At 56.1% G+C, this 966-nt stretch overlaps 1 protein-coding gene across 1 annotated transcript in view; it reads left to right on the forward strand.

Moving 5' to 3' along the window:
- Positions 1-796: 796 nt before the first annotated feature.
- ELAC2 (elaC ribonuclease Z 2) overlaps positions 797-966 on the forward strand; it is a gene marked incomplete in the record, with an annotated part of 41872 nt that continues 41702 nt past the window's right edge. The window contains 1 exon segment of the mRNA XM_027774946.1: positions 797-942. Coding sequence (XP_027630747.1) covers positions 862-942 — 81 coding nt within the window.

Below are 966 nucleotides of genomic sequence, written 5' to 3' on the forward strand. Positions count from 1 at the left end.
GCTATAGGGTGCATGCGCTCCCCAGAGAGACAGACAGAGAGACAGAAAGTGAGAAATCACCCCCCGGGGGGGGATGGCCACGCTGCAATCCCTTCTCCTCCATTCTCCTCTCGGGATCTTGAGCACACACGCACATGCGCCCGGCATGAATTTAAGCCACCGAGTCCGGGACTCGGACCGCGGACCACTACATGAGAGTCTAGCGACATAGCCATTATGCTAACTGCTGGCCCCCAAAGCTTGAGTCTCTTAAACTCTAAGTCTTCTTGCTTTTCTTTCCCAAAGCCACTAAGAACAAATATTTGAAACAATTATTCATTTGCATTTCAATCAAAATAAAATTAACTAAAGCTCCTATGCTAAAACCCGATGCAGCTCATCTCCACACATTTAATCCTTACAACTACCACAAACCTAAAAAATATCAGAGCTCTGCGGTATTGACTTAACTAGGGGCAGCTCGTAACTGGCGGAGGCACGACCCGAACCGCTGAACGCAACACCAAACCCAGGGACCAGCTGTCTCTCAATGAGTATTGCTCTTCCGGCCCATCGCTCCCGGAAGTCCCGCCTCAGACGAACGACAATTTCCGGGAAAAGTTCGCACAGGGGAAAACGGAAAGGGACGAGGGGCGGTGCCTCTCGTGACGCTCTAGCATTTTTCCACTCTATGGCCACCGCCAATTGACAATCCCGAGCAGCAAAGCTCCTTTCTATTGGATGCGCAGCCTCGCGTAGGCGGGCAGTACGGTTCTCCGTTCGCTGATTGGCTGATCCCACCATGCGGAGCCGAGGGGTGGTGCTTGGGGCACGCGGACGGAGGTGACGGGCTGCATTCTCAGCCCAGGTGGAGACCGGTGCATGTGGGCGCTCCGTTCGCTGCTGAGGTCCGCGGCCGGGCGCGCCATGTCCCAGGGACCCGCCCGCCGCCAGCGGCCGCCCCAAGACCCGCTGCGCACACTGGGC

This window comes from Tupaia chinensis, unplaced genomic scaffold (assembly GCF_000334495.1).
Source record: "Tupaia chinensis unplaced genomic scaffold, TupChi_1.0 Scaffold000495_1, whole genome shotgun sequence".
NCBI lineage: Eukaryota > Metazoa > Chordata > Mammalia > Scandentia > Tupaiidae > Tupaia > Tupaia belangeri.